The 25491-nt window shown below is 42.6% G+C and overlaps 1 protein-coding gene across 2 annotated transcripts in view; it reads left to right on the top strand.

The window, feature by feature from the left end:
• The window catches only part of DIABLO (diablo IAP-binding mitochondrial protein), a 98503-nt gene extending 94935 nt beyond the window's left edge, over positions 1–3568 (top strand). For both annotated transcript variants that reach the window (XM_069214932.1, XM_069214933.1), the window contains one exon: positions 1677–3568. In XM_069214932.1, coding sequence (XP_069071033.1) covers positions 1677–1909 — 233 coding nt within the window. In that variant the 3' untranslated portion in view covers positions 1910–3568. The remainder of the gene's footprint in view (positions 1–1676) is intronic.
• Positions 3569–25491: the final 21923 nt, after the last annotated feature.

The following is a 25491-nucleotide window of genomic DNA, read 5'->3' as shown; positions in this document are numbered from 1 at the left end:
TCTCCTGGGCTCTGACATCCTGCATATTTCCGGTCCCCAACACCCACCCCTACAGGAATGTCTAGAAGACTGAGTCAGTTTTTGAACAGCTGTGAAGACATGATCGTCTTTCTCTTAATGCAGCACACTCTCAAATGGTGGTGGCAACTCAAAAATCTTCTCCATGGAATCACTTTTCAACAGGAGGTTCCAACAAAGTAGTACCAGCGGCTTCCTTACAAGTTTGGATGTGCACATTATCACCTTCAATTTCAGGGAACATGGGATTTCAAAGAAATTAGATACCACATCAACCTGCTTGAGCCAAGGGTTGTTCACTTGGCTCTGAAGTCTTTCCTTCCTGCCTTCAGAGTGGACTTCCTTCAGGTGGATAACACAAATATTAAGAATGGAAATGTGGACCCTGTTAATTTTCAGACCAGTTAAAATTCATATAACGTTATCATGCTCCGCATTAAAAATTTATCAAGTGTGAAGCCACATTCCCATTCCACTCCTATCCCAGAGGTAAAAAAAAAAAAGCACCCAAAAGGTCCAAGTTTTTCAGGTTCAATCTTAGTAGAGTTTCTCTTGCAATACAACAGAAGTATTTATTTTGGTCTACTGATTTTAAAAAAACTTTGTCTTTTGTTAGGATTATCTTGTCCCTTAATATGGATTTTGTTAGGCTTATCCTGTCCCTTAATATGCAAAGATATTATATCAATTACACTATCTGAGATATAAAAATAATAAGTTAAACTTGTGAAAATGTATATGAACTAATGAGTAGAACTTGTGCTGAATAAGAAAATGTTACATGAGAAAATAAACGCATTTACTCTAGGAAGGCTCGATTAAAAAGTTGGGGGGTAAAAGGAAAAGAAAAGGAAAAATAGCGATATGTTGCAAACCACTAGCATGAACATAGAACTAGACACCTATAACAATCAAATGGTAATAGGTGTGAAGATGCAACAAAACCACCTATCCAGAGCTTGAACGAACAAAGATAGGCAAGACTGTATCTTAGTCGAGATGCTTCAGACCGGTAGTTAATGCTAAGTCATCTTCCTGGTAACGGTATTCCAGGCTAGATCCTAAGTAATAAAAGCTTCAAGATATGCGAATTAGCTTTTTTCGTGTATGTTTTAACTGCTGTAATCAGTACTACTAAGAATCAATATTAAAATATCTTTAGTTTTTTTCAAACTTTACAGTTTTCTCAAATCCAAACCACGAGCTCTCTGAAGATTTAACTGTGATAAATCCAGTGCTTAATTTGTCTTTGTTGTTTCCGGTGCGAAGCACCGGCACTTATTTTTGAGGGCCGGCGCTTGTTCTTCTGACTCGAGCAGTTGCTGCGAGCAAAAGACACATATGGGAAAGACGGAGGAAGAGAAAAAACGAAAAAGTGTCACAATGGGAGAAAGCAGGACGTGCCAGATTGTCTTTAAATGGTTTGAAGAGGCCCCAAATGGCTTCAGGATTACGCTGCCTCAGTATTCCGTGCACGCACATTAAATGCAGCGGCCGCGAGTTTCAGAGGAGGGATTTGGGCACCAGAACGTTTTTATTTACAAATTAAGCACTGGATAAATCTGATAAAACATAAACATTTTGGGTTAAAGGATTTCACTCAACACCTTGATCTCCCTCAGGTCATTAAATCTCCTGTTCATTATATTGTGTTTCAGGTGCCGACCAAGCATCTATAACCACTCGGAACCACATTCACCTTGTGGAAACGCAGGTGCAAGATGTGCGCCAGGAAGCACAGAAAGCAGCAACCAAACTTGCGGAATCTCAAACTGAAGAAATAAGAAAATATTTGAAAAATGAGGAAACAGAAACTGTACAGAAGGGAGGTCAAATGAAGACTTCGGCCGCAGATGAAGAAATGAATGAGGCATATCTTCGGGAAGACTGATACTTGTTCTGCGTGAAGCTTTGGAATGCACGGGTAATGCTTTAACCACTCGAACTGAAAGTATGCTGATTTCAGCCAAGCAGCCAGGTTGGGATCATTTTCATTGTAGATTGTGCCTTCTGTGCGTTACTGTTCTTTGTTCTCTTCTTTATCGTTGTCCATATCAGATCATGTTTTGTACCAGAGATTGAGGTTTGATTTTCATAAATAAATGTGAATGTTTTCTACAGACGTGCCCGAAGGGAGTTCAGGCCTCTAGTGGAGTACTGCCTGTATTAAGACTGAGGCATGAGTTGAAGTGGTCCTTATGTCCCTAGGAGATTTCTAGCAAGTAAGTGGGTTGGGAATATAAACATGTTCCCGGAAAACGGAAAACCTGGTTTCACAAAACCAAACTAAATGGTACAAAACAACATGATAAACAGTAAAGAAGCGAAACAAACTATAAATAGGATAGGGGAAATGTAAAGTAATTGGTCTAGACCAGCCTTTTCTACAAAAAGAACGTGTGTGTTGCCTACCATTAGCCTACTAACAGACAAATTTACTCTCGGTTTTGTTTTTCTCAAAACTATTTGCCACTGTTAAGTAAAACATTAGCACTTTGGCCTTTCAACTTGTGAAATTGCTTTATTAATTCATAAATTGTTAACTTGTCTTTTGAATCTGTTTTGGAAACCTTTATATTTTCACCTAAGAAAATCCTCAAAAAATAGATTAAAGTGACATCTGAATTTATGATGGATACATATACTATTTATTTCTATAAAAATGATTAATAATAAAGCCTCATGCTGCCTTGTTTTCATGTTTAATGTGAATTTTAGAGTGGGTTTAATAAGACACTGCTTGTAAGCAGTATAGTGGGGTGACAGCTCTTCAGGGCAGTAATTTCTACTTTCTGGGGCATTGTATTCTAGAGCATGGCTGACAGGCCAGTGCTTCGTAAGAGTTCAAGACGGATTACTAGCACTTAGTGGAAAATGCAGACTACTGTACTTGAAGGCAACGAAGGGGATATTGCGGTCTTAAACAACCCTCTCCAGTTAGTCATAATTTGTTGTATGGATTCTTTATCAGTTTCACAATAGAATAATGTAAGTGCTTCCCAGGTTACGGTATGGTTTTCAAAATGTACTTTCTAGTCTTGCCTATTGTCAGAGCTGTTGCTTGATAAGACTGTAAAGTATTAAACATAAAATTGATTTATTTTTGCTGCTGTGAAGGCCAGAACAATACTTGTTGCCAAGTGCATAACAGCACTGTACAATTAAAATGAATTGCGAATACGTATACTCAAATGAAAACAGCTTTTGGCTTGTTTCGATTCAGTGCATATATGCAATTATTGCCGCCTCTTTGATATGGTACACTGAATCACATCACAGTGTGTGTGATCCACCTTTGTTGCTTTGTTTTAATTGTGTGGAACTTAACGAGATGGAGGTTTATGGTATTTTGGTGTTTTTTTCATAAGGCTACCATAGAGTATTAACTGTTTTCAGTCCCGTTTCTAGCTTTTCACACAAGTATTCACCAACGGAAGAAACACAATATTTGTCACTGAATATTATTTGAGCTTATACTTCTAAATAAAAATATTTGTATTGTTACAACTTGAAATACAATAAAATGAAATAAAAGATCTTTTGAATTTTCTTTTGAGACTTTATTTTTAATCCTTACATGAAGTAAACTATTTTAATGCAGTCTCTCAAGGCTTTTATTTGACATATATAAACGATTCTGAATCATTCTGAACCTTAATATTATATGAGTTACATTATAAGTGTTTTTATGTATATGGAGAATTAACATCTGTTCCTAGCTTAACATGGTAATACTTTGGGCCTCATTACGAGTCAGGTGGTTGGACAAGCCGACCGCCAGACTCGCGGTGAGGAGACCACCCGTGAAGCTGGTGGTCTCCCCACCAACCCCATTACAAGGTTGCCACTGGGCTGACTGGCAGCTCAGTGGAAACTGTGCTGTGGCATTGGTCTCAGCTCCACATGGAGCCGAGGCCAATGCCTTCGCATGGGGGGCCCCAGCAAACTCGGAATGGCACTGCCTGCAAAGCAGACAGTGAGCATTCCGATGGTGCTGAGCAGGGGGGCCCCCCAGCACTGGCCTCCCGCCAGCCTTTCCATGGTGGTCAGATCGCTGTGAAAAGGCTGGCGGTAAGTAGAGCTGTAATCAGCCAGGTGGCGCTGAACTCAGCACCACCCTGGATGAGTACAACTCAGACCGCTGTCAGACCGTCGGGAACCATGTTCCTAGTGGTCCCCAGGCAGTCCGACCGACAGGGTCGTAATGTGGCAGTAGAAATGCCACATTTATGGCAGTCCGAGCATCACCGTGAGGCTGGTGGTCCTTGGACCGCCAGCCTCGTCATGAGGCCCTTTGTCTTGTAATGTTATTCCTTTTTTATTTTAAGTTGTTAGATACATCAATGTATCAGAACTACATATTTCTAAGAAATTACTTTGTAGACATGTTTAATTCTCTTGAGGCACATAGACCAGTCTCCCCTCTCCTTGCACTAAGCATTCTACTGTCAGCCTCCATCACGTGCCCTCAGCTTTTATAGCCTAAGAAGACACACAACGTTCAGGTTTTTTCTCCCTCCCTGCCCGCTCTTGCATTGCTGCTGGAGATATGGATCTGAAGAAACTAAGGGCCAGATGTACGACCACTATGGATTGCGACTCGCAATTTGCAAAGTTTAGTGATTTGGAAAATGCGAGTCATAATCCCAAATGTACAAAAATGTCTTTAACACTGTTTGCGATTTGCAAATGGGTCCCAAAGGGACCTTCCTCATCAATATTCATGAGGCAGATCGCAATTTGCGATCCACTGTGAATGGCTACAATCACAGGGATGGTGCCCTGCTGGGGTCAGCAGACCACCATGTCTGTGATTGCTTTTTCAATAAAACAATCTTTGTTTTGTTTTTTTGGTAACGCAGACCGTTTTCCTTGAAGGAAAACGGGATGCATTACAAAAAGAATAAGCATTTGTAATGCAATGGGTCTCTCATTTGCACGAGTTAGAGCTATTGGCGTTGTAAATTCATAACTGGACATTTCCTGCCACATAAATTGGTCAGCCCTGCCTCATAATTTGGACTTTTCCTGCCACATCATTCCAGTGACACTGTATATAACTAAAACACTTCCATTTACCTTCTGCCTTTACCTTCTGCCTCTATCTGCAGCCAAAAAATGAAATCGTTGTCATTTACCATCCTAAATTAAATCTGCCATGCTAATTCTAATAGAATGCCACTTTCACCACCCCACCATCAGAGTTGCTGGCTGGCTAACACAATTCCCAAAACAAGTCAGCCATGGAGGAATAACGAGATAAATAAACTAGAAGGGCCACACAAACATATTAGTGTTAAAACAGTCATAGTGTAATAAGGATGTTAAGTTAGCCTGAATCATGGTCATAATTGCAACAAGGAGAGATTATTAAAACATATACAATTATCATATAAACCCAATAAAAACCTTTATCAGAAATAGAAGTTTGGCATTAGACTATAATACTCAGAACAGCCCCTAGAAGACACCACAGTGAAAATAGCATTTGTAAGAAACATGGTCATGTTACCATATAGTGAGCCCCTAGAGGGCATAATCACATGAAAAGAAAATGACTGAAAGTATTGCAGTGTAACCATATATTTAGCCCCTAGAGGGCATGGTGCATTCATATTTTCAGGGCTAGCATGGGCTACTGCAACAATATTATAAACAAGACCCTTAAAACACAAACTATTCTCAGCTGTAAAACTAAAGTTCCGGTCATAAGATAGGTTAAAAAGACACTGGCCCAAATTGAAGAAGAACCTAGCTCCACATTAGCGCCATTCATTTTGATGCTAATGTGGCGTTAGGCTGGCAAAAACTCTGAGCCAAATTTAACCCTTACGCCACTTTATCCCTGCGCCAGGCATAATGTATGCAAGGGGTGAGGGGCATTCCTCCATTAGGAGGCCCAGAAAAATGGTGCAGTGGAATCTCAGATTCCACTGCACCATTTTTCTGGTAATTTTTAACACCTGCTTAGTGCAGGTGTTAAATTGAGGCACACCATTGTTTATAATGGGCCTCTGTGTACTTAGCATTAGTGCTAAAACATTTGGAACCAATCCTGCAAAGTACCACAATAGCATCCGAATGTTGACGCTATGGTGCACCGTATCATTTAATATGGCGCACACATGGTGGCATTAAGGGGGCGCAATGGGGTGCAAGAAAAGTGGCACCTTATATAATGAAGCACCACTTTTCTGATAACTGGGCCACTGTATGGAGGGAGGGGTTAATATTTTGGGGTCTCCACTAACCTAGTGTGGGGACCCAGAGATGATCTAGACCGTGGTTAAAAACCCCCAATACTTACAACAGGTCAAAGCGCTTGCGCTCAACCTAAAAATTAAAAGTTTTCTTTTCATTTTCTAAGACTAGGCAGTGAACAATGGGAACACTGCCTGCTCTTAAAAAATATTTGCACCCCCATTCGCAAAGGGGAGAGGGTCCCTTGGGGGACTCCTTCTCGTTTGCGAAGTGGTTACCACCAATTTGAAATTCGTGTTAACTGCGAATGGTTTGCGACCTCATTCCTGGTTGCAAAACATTCCTGCATACCAATGCGACTTGCTATTAATAAGGGACGTCCTTGGCACGCCCCTTCCTAATAGCAACTCGCAAACTCTATTTTGCAAGTGGGTAATAGGTTACCAACTCGCAAAATAAGGGTTGGTACATGGTACAAGGCTATTTAGCAGTTGGAAACAGCAAGATTCGCCGTTTTCTACCACTAAATAGTTTTGTACATCTGGCCCAGACTTTGGCATCTTCTTGCTCCATCTTTGGCCGCTTCTTGTTGATTGCTCACTTCGTAGGTGGGCTGCGGATTCTCCTGCAACCACCCCTTACTGTCTGGATTATGTCACATTGAAATGCTCATCAACATACTCTCGCCTAGGCTAACCTTTACCTTGGAGCTTCAATTCTCCTGGCTGTTTATGTTTTCAAGATAAATTTTGCAGTTGCTTCCAATACAAAGCACACCAGATGATATTTAAGTATTACTTAAATATTACTTATTATTTAATTGCCATTATTTAGCATTTACAAATGCCTTTATTTAGGATATAATCCTATTATAATTCAATCATATTTTATTTGTTATTTTGACTAACATCATGAAATGTCACAAAATTTACAATTGAGTGAGGATGAGAAGGCACACATTTTGAGAAATAATATTAATACTTACATCAATAACTCGGTCCAACAGACTGTCTTTTATTCTGTCAGACGTTACTAGAAACCTCAAAACCTCCACGCAGAAGATGTTACTGCAAAGAAATAATTTTGGCTCAAAGGGGCAAAAATTTGTAGCATTTCCAAACAAACCCGTGCTAAACAAGAATATCACTCAAGTTTCTGGTCGTTTCCTTCCACTATGCACTACACATCTGTTCATTTTGAGTCCTTAACAACGTATTGCAACCTAGAGGGCTTGAAATAAATAATACCTCTATTACAGTTATGGTTCCTTATTTATCTGTGTGTTGCCTTTATTATGGTCACTGTAATGAAGAACAGCTCAGAGAGATGACACAGTAAATCATGCTAATTCTTCCTGTCTCGTATGTGCATGTTTGATATACACTACATGATGCATGGTGAAGTAATTCGAAATTACGAAACTTTGGAAGAATACATGACCAATTTCATGTTTCATTACATTTTTTGAGGGTGGGGTCATAAAAGAGCAGTTTGCTAACATTGAGAGCATTGAGAAGGTAGTGTCAGCTTATAATCAACAACATCCTAATAAAGCATTGGAACCCAATGTGATTCCTGCTGTTGATCCTGGTATGTAATACAGATGTTGGGTCACTGTCCTCCAAGGCTCACAGATTCACTGTATTATTATGCCAGCTCTGGATTATTAGTTTTTTTTAAACAGAAATCTATAGAGCTTCCGCTCCTTTTACAAAGAGAATGATGAAATCATGTTCTGTCAGTTACATTTTGATGTCATCAACCCACCACGATGTGGTTCCTTCCCTTCTACCAAACAGTGTCACTTTTTTTATAACCACACTTTATCGAGTTTAGCGAGTGTCATCCAATTCGACACAGTCATCAATGACAAAGTGAATCTCTTTTGGAGCAGGGAAGTACATAAAACAGTCATTTCAAACCATAGAACCATCATGGTGGTATTCCAAAGTAAGCCCACCATTTCCCCCATATTTTATCATGTTACTGGGGACAGTCATGTGCCCCGTATATTAGTTTCTCTTAGCGGGCACACCAGTCAACTCCTTTGGGCCATAGTTGCAATGAGGGAGGAGTGAGGGGTGTTTCCACCAGTGGGCAGCATCTCTCTTGGCTACCATACACCCCATCCTAATGAAAGTACTGTCAGGGCATGGTCCCCACAATTCATCCAAAAGGCCCAATAGGATGTCTTGGGGTCCATATCAATGGAACGTCCAGATAGCTCACAACCCACCCCATCGTAAAAGGAGCACAACACAGGGTAGCCCCACGCCATGTGGTAGAAATCTGCAGCAGGGAGATTGCAGGGGGCACAGTCAGGATGAGCGGACAGGGCCATCCTTAGTATACGGCGGGGTGGGGAGGACAGGGAGGCATGTGAAAGTAGTTGATTTGATCATGAAGAAATAGTCAGTTCCCTAAGGGCTGGCAAGCCTCCCTCCAATCATCATCGTCAGTTTCACCCACCCAGCCCTCCCACATCTGTCTTAGGGTCGAGGGCATTGATATTGAAGCAGCAGTAGATCAGAGACTGCTCCCTTGCCCAAGCAGCCCATAAGGATTTTGGCTTCAAGCGGGCTAAATTCAGGAAAGCTGCATTGTTGAGGGAAGGTAAGCCCACAAAGCATGTCACAGCTGGAGGAGGCGATAAAACTTCGTATGAGACAGGGTGTAATATTCTTGTAGTTCTTGAAATAACTTTAAAGCCTCTCCCCAATAGACGTCCCCCAAGTATTTAATTCCAGTGTGGTCCCAGTGGGCAGAGCCTTCAAGGCTAGACACTTGTTGAAGGCAGATGCCCTGCCAAAGAGAAGTCAAGGCCATCTGGCAGCGATCTCTGCAGATAAAGTGCAGCACTGTCCTCCAGCACATCACAGCCACACAGGTGCACAATGGAAGCCATCTTTGTTTTAGATATCGTGATAGATTGTTAACTGACTCAATAGTACGATACCAGATTATACAAGGCTGATTGCAAAACTGTCCCTTTACAAAGGAATTGCATAAGTGTGCATAGTAAGTGCAAGTAATAATTAACCCACAAACAAATTTCACACCCCAATCTGCTTTACTACAAACCTAATGGACATAAATTACAAGAGGTTCAGAATAGTTCTCTATAGCATCCTGGTAGAATTTAGTGGCAGGCTTAAACTGTAAATTAACACTTTGGCCCTGATTATGACCCTGGCGGTGGGTGATAAAGTGGCGGTAATACTGCCAACAGGCTGGTGGTAAGTAACGCCAAACTATGACCATGGCGGTGATAGCTCTGATAGACAGCCAATGTACCACACGGACTGCCAGGGTGGAAACAACAGTCACCACGGTGGTAGCCACCTACAGCCAGGCAGATGACAAAGTACCGCCCACCATATTAAGACACATCACACCGCCACCTTTTCCGGGGCGGTACCAACGCCATCAAAACCCTTTCGGAAACACATCACAGAAGAGAAAGGACTCACCTTCGGAGACACAGGGAAGAACAACACTGCCATGGAACCCGAACTGCAAGTTTTCCCAATGATTCTCCACCTGGAAAACCCAACACCAGCGAAGACGATGATGGGGAGTACAGCCACCTAGCACACAAGGGAGGGTGGGAGGAAAAAGAGAGTGACACACACACACAGCACACACCTGACACACACACGTCATACACACAACCATATGCTTAATAAAAAACAATTTGACCACGAAAATCTGCAGAATAATGCCAAGGCAACGGGAATTTATGAAAATAATTGTAATCAGTCCAACAATAAATTCAACAATCTGATTTACACATTAAACAGATCTGTACACGTGTATAAAAAAGGGACACCTCCCAGTCCTCAGTTCACAAGGCCCACGTGGCCACAGGGCAAAGTCCAAGGCTATAGTCTCTGGAGTGGGTGACTTGCCCACTGGTTCTGGAGGGGGCAATATGCCCTGTGCTTGGTCCTGGGGAGTGCAAAGCCACAGTCTCTGGAGTGGGTGACTTGCCCACTGGCTTTGGAGTGGGCAACATGCCCATTACTCTGCCCTGGGGAGTGCAAGGCCACAGTCTCTGGAGTGGGTGACTTGCCCACTGGCTCTGGAGGGGGCAACATGTCCTATGCTCTGTCCTGGGGAGTGGAAGGCCACAGTCTCTGGAGCGGGTGACTTGCCCACTGGTTCTGGAGGGTGCAACATGCCCTGTGCTTGGACAGCTGGTGGTGATGGCGGTGTATGGCTGTCAGTTTCCACTGGCGTAGATTGCCTTATCTCCACCTGCTCATGGGTTGGGGGTCCCTCACCCTTCCTGGCACTGGTGGATGGGCTCTTCCCCTTTTTTGCAGCTGGTGCAGGCTCCTTCCCTTTTTTGCAGCTGATGCAGGCTCCTTCCCCTTTTTTGCAGCTGGTGCAGGCTACTGTTTGGCTGAGGTGCTTGGCTAGGTCCTTGCTACCCTGCCCATACGTGCACCATTTGGGAGGGTGGGGGGTTTATGTACCTTTTCTGGAGGTGGAGGAGACTGGGGATGCCCCTGTGGCAGCAGTGGACCCTGAGGACAGTGAGGATGAAGAGGCAGAAGATGAGGATGTGGACACCAGAACATCTGTGATACGTCAGTACTTCCAATGACCCACAGGTGAGACAGTGCAACTTTACATTTCTATGAATTTGGTTGTATTCTGTGTGACATTGGCATGCTGACATTTCCCACTTCTTTGCCCACTTACTGTTACCTTTGGATATGCATTTTGCAGATGTTGTTGATTTGACAAATTCTCCTGGTGTGATCACAACAGCCAGCTACAGGTCATTAATTCTATGCTCATTCTATGTACAGTTCACTTGCAATGGTTGTAGCTGTTTCAATCAATACATATTTAAAGTACATGAAATACTCAAACTCGATTTTTATCCAAGGGTGTTTACTGCAGTGCTAATATATAGAGGGGAAAGTGCAATGGGATGGGGTGATGATGGAGGAAAGTCCAGGGTATTGTTCCTGTATGTTTGTAGCACAGGTGCATTGTCCATGGAGACATAGGAATCGGAGCAGTGGCAGTTCAAGGTGGACAAGGTGACTGAGTGGGACACAAGGGGGACAATCAGGAGAGTCTCATTTCCTGGCGGTGGTCTTGGCAAGTGTCTCTGGCTTGTCTGGTTCGCATTGAACGTTTGCGGGATGGGTTACCTTCTGCAGGGGGAGGGTGCTGGTGGCCTGTTGGTCCTGTGGTGGGGCCTCCTGGCCACTAGCGGCAGCGGAAGTGGAGGGCTGTTTAGATGACTGGCTAGTGGCAGGGGCTCGCTGGTGTGGGACTGCCTCCCTCATAATGTTGGCCATGCCTGCCAGCACCCCTGCTATCGAGGTCAGGGTGTTGTTGATGGCCTGCAAGTCCTCCCTGATCAACTGATATTGTCCCTCCTGCCGCCGCTGTTCTCCTGCACGTTGTCTAGGATCTGGCCCATCGTGTCCTGGGAATGTTGGTAGGCTCCCAGGATCACGGAAAGTTGGTTCCCTGGTCATGTCCTCCCCCTGGCACACAGCAGTCCTCCCAGTGTCCCTGTTGGCCTGTGCCTCTGTCCCCTGAACGGTGTGCCCACTGACCCTAGGGCCCTGATTGTCTTGTGTGTGAGTTGCGGCCTGGGGTCCCTGTACAAGTGGGCACACTGCTGATTGACGTGTCCTGGGGACAGAGGTTTGGGGATGCTGGGTGGGTACTGTGGTGTTGGTTCCTGATGGGGGAGGCTCTGTGGTGGTCTGTGACTGGGCTTTGGTGACCGACTGTCCAGTGGTCCCTGATGGGACAGGTAGATCGTCCAGATCCCGAAGTTCAGAGTTACTGTCATCACTGTGGGCCTCTTCTGTTGGGGGACTGGATAGTGATGGCACCTCCTCTCCAGGGACATTGGCTGGGGTACCTGTGGGGATGTAAATGATGTATTATGCTTCATGTGTATGGCATTTGGACATCCCTGGTTTCTATGGTTGGTGTTGTCCTGCCAGCTTTTAGTTGTGTATGTTAGTGTATGGTAGGATTGTTAGTTTCCCTGTGGTGTGCATGCTTTAGTGATGAGTGTCCATGCAGGGCTGTGAGGGTTGTCCATGCACTGGTACAGCATGCAGGGCTTGGCATTGGGATTAGTGTGATGTGATGATAAGAGTGTGTGGGATGGAATGGAGTGATGGGAGTGAGGGTGAGGATGTGTGATGGCATACAGGTATGGGGGGTGACAATTGTTGAAAGTTGACTTACCAGAGTCCAGTCCTCCTCCAACTCGAGCCAGGCTCTCAGGATATAGTATTGATAAGACTTGCTCCTCCCATGCTGTGAGTTGGGGGGGGGGTCCACCGCCAGTCCTCTGTATAGCGAGCTGGTGTCTTGCTGCTATGGAACGTGCCTTCCCCCGTAGGTCGTTCCACCTCTTCCTTATGTCGTCCCTTGTTCTGGGGTGCTGTCCCACGGCGTTGACCCTGTGCACGATTCTCTGCCATAGCTCCATCTTCCTTGCTATTGAAATCTGCTGCACCTGTGCTCCAAATAGCTGTGGCTCTACTCTGACACCATGACCCTTTACTCCTCCTCAATGAAACAGGGGTGCCTTTGTGGTGCCATGGGTGTTATGTGATGTGTGTTGGGTAATATGTTGGGGTGTGTGATGTGGTTGCGTGAGGGGTGTATGGGTGTGAGTGGTGTGTGGGTCTAGTTGTCACAGTGGTCTTGGTGTCAGTCTTGTGCCAATGATTTGTAATCGTAAAGGGTTGTGGGTACTGTGGGGGTGCGTTTTATAGTGGTGTGTGTATGGTTGTCAGGTGTGTGTTGTTTGAATTGTCCAATGTGGTGTTGTTTTGTATGTGGGTGTCCATTGTGAGCGCGGCGGTATGTACCGCCAATGGTTTACTGCTGTTGAATGTCTGCCGTGGTGATTCGTGGGTCATAATGTGATGGGCATTGTTTTGTTGGCATAACGGTGTGGGTCTTGGGACAGCCAGTTTATCACTGACCTTTGGTCTGGTGGATTTGTGTATGTGGCGGAATTCTGTCGGATTGGTGTGTGTGTGTGCTATAATATGGTGAATGGATATCCGCCACTGCGGCGTTAAGTTGGCGGCCGTCAGTGTGGCGGTAAGCGGAATTTATGTGGGCCTTTGTGCCTTTCTTTGTATGAAACCCATATTCAGTTGACCCTCACTAAAATTGCATCTGATTTTGAAAAACGAAAATGCATGGCCCATCAACTGAGTTTATGGATCAGGACACCACTTTTGGTACCTTTGTTCCTATTAGATGCTGTTCTGATTGGGGCTAGGTTGTCAAAGACCATAATGAGAATAATATAGCAAGAGCTATGGAAAGAAGCGAGGACAGACTTGTTGCAACTTCTAAGACTGAAAGGATTGTCCTCACATCACACTAATTTGTTTTGTGCTTTGATACAGTAATTGCATGTAGCTATAGATGTACCAAAGTTATTAATCTAAATTCTATAATTTATAAATCGTGACAAACTTTATTCCACGGCTGATAAACTGGGATGACGTCGACAGTCAGAGCAGCTGAGATCTTTTGCACTCACTTGTGGCTGGTGTTTATTTTCTTTGACATACAATACCTTGATGAATTGGTATACAATTCTTGATTGTACATAATAGAGGACCTGAGCACTGCATTACATTGCACTTTTGGACATTGCTTGCTTACAAAATACAGATTTCATTACAAGCCCAGAGGCTATCAGTTAGTCAAAAAGCTTTGTTTATGTACACCATATTCTATAAACACCACCATAAATATGCCCTACAATAGTATATATGATAAAAACGTTTTAAAAATACATAGAATGAGATAGGAGGAATAAAGCGAAGTTGGGTGAATCTCATAAAAAAACCTTCAGTTTACTTACTTATCTACCAAACCATTTAAAATTCCCCGGATCACAATAAAAAATCTCCCAACTGCATATGTGACATTATTAAACGTCATGTTCACGAACAGGCTAATTGTAATTCCATATTTGTGAAAACTTTGTTTTAAAAATGCTTTCCACCCGTCTAAAAAACATAAACAGACCAATTAAATATGTGCCCCATTACATTTTGTCTTCATCCCCTGCTCATCACTCATTGCTGCTTTTATCCTCCTATCTGCATAACATGGATTTATTCCGACCCTAAATTTTAGTACTGCAGTCCTAAGTTTGGGTTTTGGTAAAGCTTCAGTACAGGGAGTGCAGAATTATTAGGCAAATGAGTATTTTGACCACATCATCCTCTTTATGCATGTTGTCTTACTCCAAGCTGTATAGGCTCGAAAGCCTACTACCAATTAAGCATATTAGGTGATGTGCATCTCTGTAATGAGAAGGGGTGTGGTCTAATGACATCAACACCCTATATCAGGTGTGCATAATTATTAGGCAACTTCCTTTCCTTTGGCAAAATGGGTCAAAAGAAGGACTTGACAGGCTCAGAAAAGTCAAAAATAGTGAGATATCTTGCAGAGGGATGCAGCACTCTTAAAATTGCAAAGCTTCTGAAGCGTGATCATCGAACAATCAAGCGTTTCATTCAAAATAGTCAACAGGGTCGCAAGAAGCGTGTGGAAAAACCAAGGCGCAAAATAACTGCCCATGAACTGAGAAAAGTCAAGCGTGCAGCTGCCACGATGCCACTTGCCACCAGTTTGGCCATATTTCAGAGCTGCAACATCACTGGAGTGCCCAAAAGCACAAGGTGTGCAATACTCAGAGACATGGCCAAGGTAAGAAAGGCTGAAAGACGACCACCACTAAACAAGACACACAAGCTGAAACGTCAAGACTGGGCCAAGAAATATCTCAAGACTGATTTTTCTAAGGTTTTATGGACTGATGAAATGAGAGTGAGTCTTGATGGGCCAGATGGATGGGCCCGTGGCTGGATTGGTAAAGGGCAGAGAGCTCCAGTCCGACTCAGACGCCAGCAAGGTGGAGGTGGAGTACTGGTTTGGGCTGGTATCATCAAAGATGAGCTTGTGGGGCCTTTTCGGGTTGAGGATGGAGTCAAGCTCAACTCCCAGTCCTACTGCCAGTTCCTGGAAGACACCTTCTTCAAGCAGTGGTACAGGAAGAAGTCTGCATCCTTCAAGAAAAACATGATTTTCATGCAGGACAATGCTCCATCACACGCGTCCAAGTACTCCACAGCGTGGCTGGCAAGAAAGGGTATAAAAGAAGGAAATCTAATGACATGGCCTCCTTGTTCACCTGATCTGAACCCCATTGAGAACCTGTGGTCCATCATCAAATGTGAGATTTACAAGGAGGGAAAACAGTACACCTCTCTGAACAGTGTCTGGGAGGCTGTGGTTGCTGCTGCACGCAATGTTGATGGTGAACAGATCAAAACACTGACAGAATCCATGGATGGCAGGCTTTTGAGTGTCCTTGCAAAGAAAGGTGGTTATATTGGTCACTGATTTGTTTTTGTTTTGTTTTTGAATGTCAGAAATGTATATTTGTGAATGTTGAGATGTTATATTGGTTTCACTGGTAATGATAAATAATTGAAATGGGTATATATTTTTTTTTGTTAAGTTGCCTAATAATTATGCACAGTGATAGTCACCTGCACACACAGATATCCCCCTAACATAGCTAAAACTAAAAACAAACTAAAAACTACTTCCAAAAATATTCAGTTTTGATATTAATGAGTTTTTTGGGTTCATTGAGAACATGGTTGTTGTTCAATAATAAAATTAATCCTCAAAAATACAACTTGCCTAATAATTCTGCACTCCCTGTATATGGGAAGCTGTCATCATAGCTACAACCTTTTAGCAGAAATTGAGTGTATAGTTTTCCCCTCAAATACCGCAGATCCTTGTCTCTTGCACAGTTAAATGCGAGTGTGCATAGCTCAGGTTCAGGAATCTGCTGCCCCTGCTTCCACTGATCCAGCTTAAGTGTCAATTTATTACAGATTTAATTTAGCATATCTCTTACTTGGATAGCCCAATTCAACTCACTGTTCTCTACCTCATCTTTAAAGAGGTGCGATATTTTAAGAGTGCCTTCCCTTGTTAATCTCTGCCAAAACCTGTGTGGGGCTGAACCCCGAATAACTCCAAGCCATAAACTGGCTCTCTACCCTTATGGCTTGAACCACAGCTGAAGGTGGTAATCCAAGGAGTCTTTTAACACATTTATCCTCTTCATAGTTCCAATCCAAATTTTTCTCCAAAGGGTAATACTTCCACCCCATACTGAAATTGAGGGCAGATCATTGCATTATAGGTAGATAATATAGGGCATGAGGAGGGCCCACAAGTAAATTGTTTTAGTCCCTATATTGAGGTCAATGCGGTAGTTCTTACCGATTCAACATGATCTTTCCAATTTAACTTGGTATCAAACCACATGCCCAATTACTTATATTTTTCAACGTACTCCACTTCATTCCTAGCCAGGTACCAATTAAACTCTTCTTTTCCTTTGCCTAACACCTTTATCTTAGTCTTGTCGAGATTAACAGTGAGCCTTTTACTTGAGCAGTAATCCTGGAAGACGTCCAATTTCTTTTGTACCCCTACTTCCGTTACGTTCATTATCATCAAATTATCAGCATATAGTAGGCATGGAATGTGGGTTCCGTTCATCTTGGGGCAAAGGCCTCTTACTTCCAGTAACATGCTTGGTCAGTCTGCCAAAAAGAGGGAGAATAGACAGTTTTTAATCTGTATTTTTTTGATAGGGTCCCTACAGTGTCTAATCTCACCCAAGCTCAATTCTGACTATGTAGCTCCCGGAGAAGTTAGAGGATCTCCTTGTGTATTCCAAGCCTCCTCAGCATTTCCTACAATAATGTATGGCCCACTAGGAAGTCAACAGATCAGTTGCCCCCTAATATCTTTTGACTTCCTTACCATCGCCCATAAACTAAAGCAGTGATCCATGGTTGAGTGGCTTTCCTTGAACCCACCTTGCTCAATAGGAATTATGTTATTTTCTTCCAGCCGGATCTTCAATAGGCCTAACAACACTTTGGCCACCATTATGCATTCATCTTTTAATGCCATTCCAACACTGCACTTTAAAGAACATATTGCATCATAAAACATTGACAAACCAGAATTGAAACTTCCTCCACATATAAATAGTCCAATCATGGAAATCATGTTTCTCTTTTAAGTGCTGCTCCTCAATGACATAATTAGCACTTACATTTACTTGACACTTAGTATCCTTAATGATTGTAATGGCTGCATTTCCTGTTCTTAATGGTTTCCAATCTATGGAAATGTACTAAATAAGTATTTGTCACAATGTTGTTTGGGCTTTTCCCTTTGTAAAATTACCTTTGTTGCCATAATGTTTATGCCCTGCATACGGGATACTTAATTTTCCAATGTTTTATTCTACCTCAGTTATACTTTACTGTTTCTTGCCAAGGCACTATGGCCCATATTTACACTTTTTTTGTGCCGCATCAGTATCACTTCTTGGCGCAAAAGCGGTGCAAACTTACAAAACACAACTATATTTTGTAAGTTTGCTCCACTTTTGTGTAAAAAAGTGACGTGAGTGCTGCGCAAAAAAAGATAAAAATGGCCCTGTGTTTCCCAGTTGCCCCAGGTAATGTTTCTGTCTTAAGCCTTCCTTACTCTAGAGTCTGCGGCGGCTTCAGACATGTGGCCAGCAGGTCTCGGGGGCTGCTGCCGGTCTTGCATTAGCTATTGGGCCTCCTCTATCGTGCCAGGGCCTCACTTGCAAGCCGAAACAAGGCTCAGCTCTCTGGCCGTGCACTAGACCAGGCCATAAGTGCTGAAGCCTGCTGGAAGCGGGTCAGCTCCTCCAACTCTTCGAGCAGAGCTCTGCACATTAAGGGAATGTGTTGGGCAACGGCAGGATTCCGAGCCAACGCATGATTTGGGAGCCATCTTGCTTTGGGCTTGTCCCATTGTTACTTATAGAGCATACACTGCTGTTTTTTGGACCTTAACAATGACCTCGCTGAGGTGATTCGCCAGTAGGAGGGCTTTAGGTCAAGAGGATTGGAATTTGGGTAGGAAAAAGAAGAATACAATTTAACTGTGGTTGGTGTATTATATTATTACTGATTTTTAATCAGTATGGCAGAGAAAGGTAAAGAGTTACCCGAGATCCCCAAAGGGGAGGTTTAATTAAGAGATTATTAAAAAAACATATATAACATGAGCTGTGTTCAAGAGTCCACTGATAAGGTCATGGAGACCATACATAAGGTCATGGAAAAAAGGAAGAATAAAAGAGGGTCAGATAACGAATATTGAACCTTATCAGGGGGAGGCTCTGATAATGGAGAAAAGAAAGGCAAGAAAAAAAAAAAGGAGGCCTAAGCACATTGAAAAAGGGCACATACCCTTAAAGAGAATGGTAGGTCTTAGCACTTTAAAAGGGAGTGGTGTCCTAAGTGGCATGCAATCTAAGAGGAAAGGTGTCCCATGTGGCACACAGGAGATGGGTGCCCTGAGCTGTACAGAAGAGATGGATACTCAAGATGGTGAGTATTTGGAAAATGTATATCACGAAGATAAATTGTTTGATGAATATGTGCGTGACCTCGAGCAGGAGAACAATGGAGGTAATGACCTCTTTGCTGAGGATGTTATTCTTTCTACTTCAAAGGATAGTGTTAAAAATGAGAAAGAAGTCTTCTCTTCCCATAATATACATCACCCAAGAAGTGCACAATGGTGCCCCTTAGAACACACAGGTAACCTTATTAAGAGGTGAATTAGGAACCTACTTGAAAAGGAGATGAGAAATGTTTTCAAAGCGGAATGCTCCAGACCTGTAATCAATTATAAGGTCTGCCTCACCACAAACTTAGATCCCGAGCTGATCACCTTTTTATTTAGGATGAGCAACGACCCCAGGAAAGGGCTAGAGAGATCCTTGAAACGGGGCTAAGACCGGCTCCTTGATGTTGCTGGTCCATTAGCACAAATAATTGACATGACTGAAGAGGCATACATTAAGGGTCTTCCAATGGACCCTGACTTTTCAAAGGCCTGAGCCAAAGAGCTCTTGTACTTTTGGCAATGCTAATGCTGGCTTTAATGCTAAAAGGCATAAAATGGTTTTAATGAATATAAACCTTAAGCTAGGGGATGTAGCTGGGAAGGAATCTAATGAGAACCCAAAGGGACTTTTATTCGGAAATACGTTGCCACCTTCACAGCCCTGGACAAGACTAAGAACAAAAGGTGTAGAGTATTCAGTGGAGGTGTTTTGGCAGGGCTGCCAGAAGGGGACTTTCTGCCGGCTGAGGTTACCAGAGGTCTCAATTCAGTAACTACAAGCAGAGAGGCTATGTTAGAGGATATCAAGTGGGTGCGGCGCGTCTCTCTACCTTTAGAGAGACCGCTGTCAGCGAGCAAGAGGAAATAAGCCCAGTGGCCAGGGGTCTTCGGGATACTAGGGTGAGTACAGTAACCTTTTCTTCCTTGGGAAGAGTAGGTGGTCATTTAAACATTTTTAGAATATGGGAAACAATAATGCAAGACCCACGGGTTTTAGAAACGATTCAAGGTTTCAAAATAGATTTCACAGAAATCCCTATTCAGTATTTTCCTCCAAGAGCGTTGATTTTAAACTCTGGTCAACAGAGTGTGGTAGACAAAAAGATAAAGTCTATGTTGATGAAAGGGGCTATTGTAGAGGTGAGCAAAGAAAACAGATATTTTGGAAATAGGCTCTTCCTGGTTGAGAAAAAGACAAGGGTTGAAGGCCTGTTAAAAATAAATTGAGGGACATAAACAAATTACTAGTTCACAGACATTTAGAGATGGAAGATATCCATCTCTTGAGAGCCATGGTGTTGAAGAACAATTAATTGGTGAAGTTGGATCTGAAGGATGATTACATTACAATTTCTATGGCAAAGAGCAGCCAGCCTTACCTTCAGTTTATATGGATGGATCAAATTTACCAATTTACTCCCTTCCATTTGGCCTATCCCAGCGCTATGGTGCATCACCAAGGTAATGAGGGCAGTGGTAGCTTACCTGAGAGAGGGGTATTCAAATAATCATTTATTTAGACAACATTTTAGTGATGTCCCATTGTGAGATTCGAATCCTGAAGGATTTGGATATGGTCAAGAATTTACTGGAAAGTCTGTTTTATTGTGCACAAGGAGAAGCCTGTTTTGATCCCATCACCCACTCTGGAACTTTTAGGCTTCATGATTCAAGCCAATGTGATTTTACTTTTTTCAGTAAAGAAGGCAACCAACATAGGGAAGAAGATTCACTATCTACTCAAGAGTTTTTGATACTAAGAGAACTAGCAAGGCTGATAAGTCTCTTATCCAACAGACTAGGAAAAAAACACCATAATTGAAGAGGATGAGTATCACTCATTGCAAAGAGCAAATGCGAGAGCTCTCCGGGCAGGCTTTCGGTATGGAGACAAGATAAACCTAGACCAGGAGGAGAATATGGAATTACATTGGTGGCTAGAGAATTTAGGTGCCTGGAATGGGTGTACTCCAGACTTCATTTTGGAGTCAGATGCAAGTCTAACTGGTTGGGGTGCACATTTGGGTGTACAGGAGACTGGTGGATTGTGGTCAAACATGGAGAGAGATCAACACATAAATTGTTTGGAGTTGACAGCAGATCTCTAAGCTCTCGTGAGTTTCAGGCATTATTTGCAAGGCAGAGCAGTATTGTTAAAGATGGGCAATGTGTCTGCAGTGGCATATATAAATTGATTAGGAGGCACATGGTCCTTTGGGTTGTTGGAGACAGATAAGTTTTGATTGTTTTGTTCAGAACACAAACTCAGTTTGTGGGCAGAATATTTGCCTGGGAAGGAAAATGTATCTGTGGATTGGAATTCAGGGTTTTTGAGGGATTAGAGCAATTGGAATTTGAATCAGGAATGCTTCGAGAAGCTAGATCAGTTATGGGTTCCTTTGGAAGTAGAACATTTTGAGATCGGGTTGATGTTTCAACTAAAAAAATATTGCAGTTGTATGCTCAATTCCCAGACGTTAGTGGTGGATGCTTTCCTACAGAGTTGAAGGGGACTAGCGCATATGTGTTTCCCCCTTCGCAATGATTGAGGGCCCTGCAGACAGTGAGGAGAATGAAATGTGTTCTGGTACTGGCAACTCCATTCTGGGTGCCACAGACATGGTTTCCAATGCTTTTGGAACCGGCATGCAAAATACCATCTACTTTTCCTGGAATGGAGGGTCTTCTGAGACATAGATTGAGAGAAACATCCTCTAGTTCAGACAAGGGCTTTGAACCTTCTTGTCTGGAAAGTATCAGGAGATCCTCAGGCATGACAGGACTATCGGAAAAGGCTGAGGAGTTACTCGAGGATTCTTGGGCACCAGGTACTAAGCATAGATTTAAACAAATTTGGAAATTATGGGTATATTGGTGCATGGAAAGAAATTTGGATCCAGTGGAGGCAGTTAACTTTGTGTTGGAATAACTTAATAAGTGCTTTAGTTACAGGACAATAAATTGCTACAGATCTGCAGTCTCTCCTGGACACAGGGTGATGGTAAGAGTGTAGGGACAAATGTGTTATAATGTAGGGTTCTTAAAAGCATCAGATTGTGGAGACTTCTTAGGCCAAGATATGAGGTCCTGTGGGATGTCAATTTGGTCTTATCCTTGTTAATCTCATGGCCAGGCAATAGATATTTGGAACTGAAAAGACTAACTGTAAAATAGCATCCTTGTTGTGCCTAATTTCTTGTTGTATAGTTTCTGATGTCAAAGCATTGGGGGTAACAGGGTCTCTGAATCCTTTGGAGTAGCCTTTGATGTTACAAAAGAAACTAAAACAATGTCAGAGACTATTTATTATCTGAGATTTGATGATTGCAAGAAGCTGTGTGCAGTAGAATATATGACAGTACATGACACTAGAACGCAGAAGTTTCACCCTGACAGGGTGAACCAATTAATGATTTATTTTTTGAAGCCATTCAAGGCAATAACTACAACTACTATTAAAAGATGAGTGAAATGTACCATGTACCATGCAGCAAGCAGGTGGTGATTTACAGAAATTTAAGGCACATTCAATGAGAGGTGCAATGGCGAGTCAGGCCTTTTGGAAAGGTATAAGACTGGAAGCTATTATGACAATGGCTCATTGGTCGAATGCTTCTGTGTTTGCTAAACATTATTGCAAGCTAATCTAGCACATGGCAAATGTGGTGTTAGAGGACTACCAACATGCATAATGATTAGCGTCTAGTCTTATAATGAAAAAGCGATTCTCCAAATAAAGTGCTTAGAAAATCCGAATTACATTATAGAGTCTAGCATTATCCCGCCCACCCCTCACTGATTTTTTGGGAGTGATATGCATTAATAACCTGTTTTTTTATGTTTGGAGTAAATATTTAACAAGTTCTTTCTGGTTTCAGAAAACAATGTCAGTGGATAGCTGAGGGCTAGTGGAAGGAAGTGAATAAACAGCGGTTCAGACATGAAAAGAAAGAAACAAATTTTGCATTTTAAAGATGATGATTCTGTGACTGGACTATATGTGGAGAAAGGTTCTATTCTGGATTGTCAATGATTTATGCTGTAATATGTGCTGTAAAGTGCTGTGTTGGAGTAGAATTCAAATATTAGTGCATAATGATAATGCTAGCCTCCGGTGTCTGATGAAATTCAGAGTCTCTAGGCACTTTATTTGGAGACTCACTATTCTCATACAGCCTAATGCATATATTTGTTTTTTACTAATCAATTTTACTGTTTGATTTACTATTGATTGCTGTTTTGAATAACCCCATGCATACATACTTTGGATGTTTTCAAATTTCAGTTATATCCAGATGAACTCCTGCTGTCTGATACAATTACATAAACTCGTTAACTTCCGGCAGAACACAGCCCTGTTTTCATGTAGGCATGTTTTGCGTATGGCATGGAAATTACTATTTGGAACAAGCAAATATTTGCTGCATATTTTTTTTATTTATATATATATCTTTTTTTGGGGGGGGGTTTACAGAGTTGCATAGTAGGTAATATCTCTCCTGAACTTGGGAGTCTTTTTACAACTGAAGGAGTAGCTATTTGCTGCCTGGTAGACATAATGATCTAGCATATCCTTCTTAGGAGACTTCAATTAATCAATTTATGGCAGGTATACCATCTACTGGACCTGGTTGATTGTATTTTAGTCTGTGCAGGTTTTCCAAGATAATGGAAAGATTACCTATTCATTTACCAGAGGAAAGGGCATAGCTATAAAGGTCGGTAAAGACTAAGAACTATTTACCTATCATTATAAATGGAATAATAGAGCTTTATCTAACCAGAGGAACAGGAAGATTATTAAATTTATACTTTCTCAGCTTACAGTAAAACCAAGAAAGGGAGATAGCTGTGAGAGCCACAGAGACAATATCAATGTATCCATCATACGGTTACTCAGGAATCTTCTTCCATTTTATATACTATATAAAATAGCATGCTAGGTCCCAACTGTGTCAGCTACTCTGTGAAGAAAAACAATTCAATAAGACATAGCTGGGAGAAACTGGGACTATGGATTCAATAAGACATAGCTGGGAGAAACTGGGACTATGGACTTCCCCAAGTGGGACTTCAAGCCAAAAACATTGTAATCTGCATTTACCGTCTACATTTGACTACATCACACAACTCTACAAAGAGGTGATTAGACACATTTCCAAACAAACTAGGGGACTGATTTAAGAGCCCCTAGCGCTATCCTACGACACATTAGCACCATTTTTTTAACGCTAATGTGGCGTTAGATGGACAAAAATGATGCACCATATTTACAAAGTGGTGCAATGCATGCATTGTGCCACTTTGTAAGTCTGTGCACTACATTATGCCTGTGCTAGGCATAATGTATGCAAAGGGGGCGTTCCCCCGTTAGGGGGGGGGGGTGGGATAAAACAAAAAAGGCGCAAGGAACTCTAAGAGAAGAAATCGAAGTTCCTAGGACTACTGATCAGACTCCAGAGGGTTCTTTCATCTGCTGGCTGAAACCTGGTGGATGGTGCTGCTGTAAGGGGCTTGCACCGATCTCCTGACTATTGCAACTTGGATTTCATACCTTTCGCTTATGCCCATTGTAGCCGGGTAAAGAATGCCTTCATGTCACTGTAACAGTGGTGTCTGCTCTTAAGGTAATGGTCTTGACGCCATTTAATATTTTCCAGCTACTTTCCCTTAAACCACTGTGGGTATTTTCACGAAATATTTGTGTGGGCACTCATGCAATTCAACACATTGCAAAAGGTAGCAGTGATACTACACATTTTCTACTATTGTATACTAGTTAGCAGTCAGACGCAGTTCGAGAGGCATTCATTTCCAGTTGCATGCCATTGTCATAAACATTCCTATGTATGTTGCTGCATGTGGGCTGGACATGGAACCTTCATATGGTGTGCTGTAATCCACAGCAGCATGTTCCACCCATGAATGGCATCAGTGAGATGGATGGTGCTTATTGTGCTCGATTGGGTACTTCAACAAGTGTATTCCAGTCTTTCTGGGGCTGTTTGCTCATGGGTTGGGTTCTATGGGTAGTCCTCAGCAAAGCTCTTGACGTCCTGATTTGGGCTAAGCTGAGGCAATCTCTACCAGTGCTTACTGCTGGTTCTTATGAACCGGAGGGCTCAGGATCCAATTCTAATGCAAAGCAGGTCAGTATGGAGCACTAGTTTATACAGATATGTTTAACATGTTGTCATAAATATATCTTTGACCTTGCTGATCCTGCTCTGGGGTTGAGGAACCGAGGGAGAGGGAGAGAGTGTGCCCCCTCCCCCAGAAAACAGGACCTCTTTTGATTTTGGCTTTGAACTTCATGGATACTATGGCCCAGATTTAAGAGGTCCTAGCACCAGCCATTTTTATGATGCTAATGTGGCCGAACGAGGCCAAATTCACCGCACCATATTTACAAAGTGGCAAAATGCATGCATGCATGCCACTTTCTATTCCCTTGTGCCACATTATGCCTTCGTCAGGCATAATGTATGAAAGGGGGGCATTCCCCCGTCAAAAATGGCGCAGGGAAATCGAAGAGATTCTACTGCGCTATTTTTAACACCTGCACAAAGCAGGCGTTAAAAGGGGGCATACCATTGTTTTCATTGGGCACCAATGCACTCTGTAGGGTTAGCGCCAAAATGTTGGCACAAATCCTGCACAGCACATCAATAGCGTCAAAAATGTTGACCCTATTGCGCCCTGGTGCAGTAAGGGGCGCAAGAAAAGTGTCTCTGCATTGGATGCAGCCCTGCT

The sequence above is a fragment of the Pleurodeles waltl genome, chromosome 11 (assembly GCF_031143425.1).
Source record: "Pleurodeles waltl isolate 20211129_DDA chromosome 11, aPleWal1.hap1.20221129, whole genome shotgun sequence".
NCBI classification, from domain to species: domain Eukaryota; kingdom Metazoa; phylum Chordata; class Amphibia; order Caudata; family Salamandridae; genus Pleurodeles; species Pleurodeles waltl.
Note: the sequence above shows the minus strand (reverse complement) of the source record. Positions and strands in the feature narration are given on the sequence as shown.